At 38.3% G+C, this 2,089-nt stretch overlaps 1 protein-coding gene and 1 pseudogene across 7 annotated transcripts in view; both read left to right on the top strand.

Moving 5' to 3' along the window:
* The window catches only part of TAF1 (TATA-box binding protein associated factor 1), a 110,624-nt gene that overhangs the window by 93,520 nt on the left and 15,015 nt on the right, over positions 1 to 2,089 (top strand). For all 7 annotated transcript variants that reach the window (XM_045297007.1, XM_045297009.1, XM_004716661.3 and 4 more), the window contains one exon: positions 92 to 159. In XM_045297007.1, the coding sequence (XP_045152942.1) occupies positions 92 to 159 (68 nt within the window). The remainder of the gene's footprint in view (positions 1 to 91; positions 160 to 2,089) is intronic.
* Positions 406 to 786, top strand: LOC105979864 (annotated as a pseudogene).

Below are 2,089 nucleotides of genomic sequence, written 5' to 3'. Positions count from 1 at the left end.
GGTCTTTATTGCAAATAATAGATTATAAAATTCTGACCCACTGCGAATATTGCAAAGGTAATAGCATTTCTTCTTTTTTCCTCATGTATAGGGCCTGAGAGTCAGTATACTAAGACTGCTCAAGAGATTGTGAACATCTGTTACCAGACATTGACAGAGGTAGGTGGTAAGCCCATTGATACATAACATTCTGAATTTTTTTTGCTCCTTTGGGTGAAGGATATTGTCTTACTTGTATCCATAATCAATCCTCATAGAAGCAGAAGTCAAGATTTCAAGTACCATATTATACTCGTGTAGAAGCCGAGTTTTTTCAGCACATTTTTAATGCAGTTTTGTGGCTGATGTTAGGGTCGGCTTGTACTCGAGTATATATGGTAATGCTTTTCTGACTCCACTGCCACCATGGCACCTGTGAAAAAGCCTTTGGTGAATGGGGGCAAAAAAAGAAGTAGGTTCTGAAGTTCGCCCTTCATTGTACCCACCCTGTAGACGTGGAATCATGGATGCTACCAATTTTGAGCAGTTTTTTTAGGAAAGAATCAAGGTGAATGGGAAAGCTGGTAATCTCAGGGGAGGAGTCATAACCATTGAACAAAGTAAGAGCAAGATTACTGTAACCTCTGAGGTTCCCTTTTTCAAAAAATATGTGAAATATCTCACAAAAAATATTTTAAGAGTAGTAGTCTACGTGATTGGTTGCATGTTGTCGCCAACAGCAAACAAAGTTACGAATTAATGCTACTTGTAGATAACCGAGACAAAGAAGAGGAAGATGAGGATTAAACCTCCTTTTTTAGGAATATTTTGTATGAGTCCTTGAATAAAACTTGGGATTCCCCCCCCAAAAAACAAAGGATTTCAAGTGATGCATTGTGTTAACTGCTGCATAAAACCTCTTTAAAGTATTGAAAAGCAAAAAGAAGAGCTGATAACCAAGGACTCAAATAGAAAGTAAATGTTTAGAAAATGATGGCAGCATATGTACAAATTTGCTTGATACAATTGATGCATGGATTATTGTGGGGGCTTTAAGATCTCCAATAAAATGATCTTTTTTTAAATGTCAAGGTTGTGACTGTAAGGACTAAGGTGCCCCTGACCCAAGTCCTGGTATTTTCATCCATCTTATGTGCATGTGAAAGTTTGACATTGAATAAGGAAGACTGAAAAAAAAGTCCATTTGAATTGTGGTGCTAAAGAAGAATATTGAAAGTACCGTGGACTGACAAAGTAACAAACAGATCTATCTTGGAAGAAGTACAGCCAGAATGCTCCTTAGAGATAAGGATGGCAAGACTATTTCACATACTTTAGACTTGTATGTCCAATGAGATACCACTCCCTGGAAAAGGACATCATGTTTGGTAAATTGGAGGGGTAGTGGAATTGAGAAAGACCCTCAACAAGATGGCTTCTCTCGGTGACTGTTACAATAGTCTGTAACATAGCAGTTGTGAAGATAGCACAGGACAAAGCAGTGCTTTATACATAGTCACTATGAGTTGGAATCAACTTGCTACACCTAACATCAGAACTTGGGTTATGCCTTCTCTATCTTGTTTTAAAATGTAACAACATCCAAACTGCCATTTCCTGTTTCTTTCACTGCTTTATTTTCCTCCTATCACTTAAAGTGTTTTATTATGTTATTAATGGATATTTAATTATTTTGGTTATCTTCTGTACACTGCCCCTGACTTTTAGAGCTCTTATAACAATTCATACATCCATTGTGCCGAGCACATTTGTACATATGTTGCCATCATCCTTTTCAAAACATTGTTTTCTACTTGAGCCCTTGGCATCAGCTCATTTGTTTTCCTTTTCCCTCCCACCCTCATGAACCCTAGGTAAATTTTAAATTATTATTATTTTCATGTCTTACGCTGTCTCCCTTCACCCATGTTTCTGTTGTTCGTCACTCTGGTTGGGGGGGTGTATACGTTGATGATTGCAATAAGTTAACCCACCTTCCCCCTACCCTCTAATCGATACTCCCATTATTGTTCCTGAGGGGGTTACCTGCCCTGGATTCCCGGTGTCAAGAGCTCTTCTCTTTAGTAGTGTAAATGCTCTGGTCTAGCCA

The sequence above is a fragment of the Echinops telfairi genome, unplaced genomic scaffold, assembly GCF_000313985.2.
Source record: "Echinops telfairi isolate 266 unplaced genomic scaffold, ASM31398v2 ScPeMD7_7415;HRSCAF=8453, whole genome shotgun sequence".
In the NCBI taxonomy this organism is placed as follows: domain Eukaryota; kingdom Metazoa; phylum Chordata; class Mammalia; order Afrosoricida; family Tenrecidae; genus Echinops; species Echinops telfairi.
The sequence above is the reverse complement of the archived record's forward strand: the minus strand, read 5'-3'. Positions and strand labels throughout refer to the sequence as shown.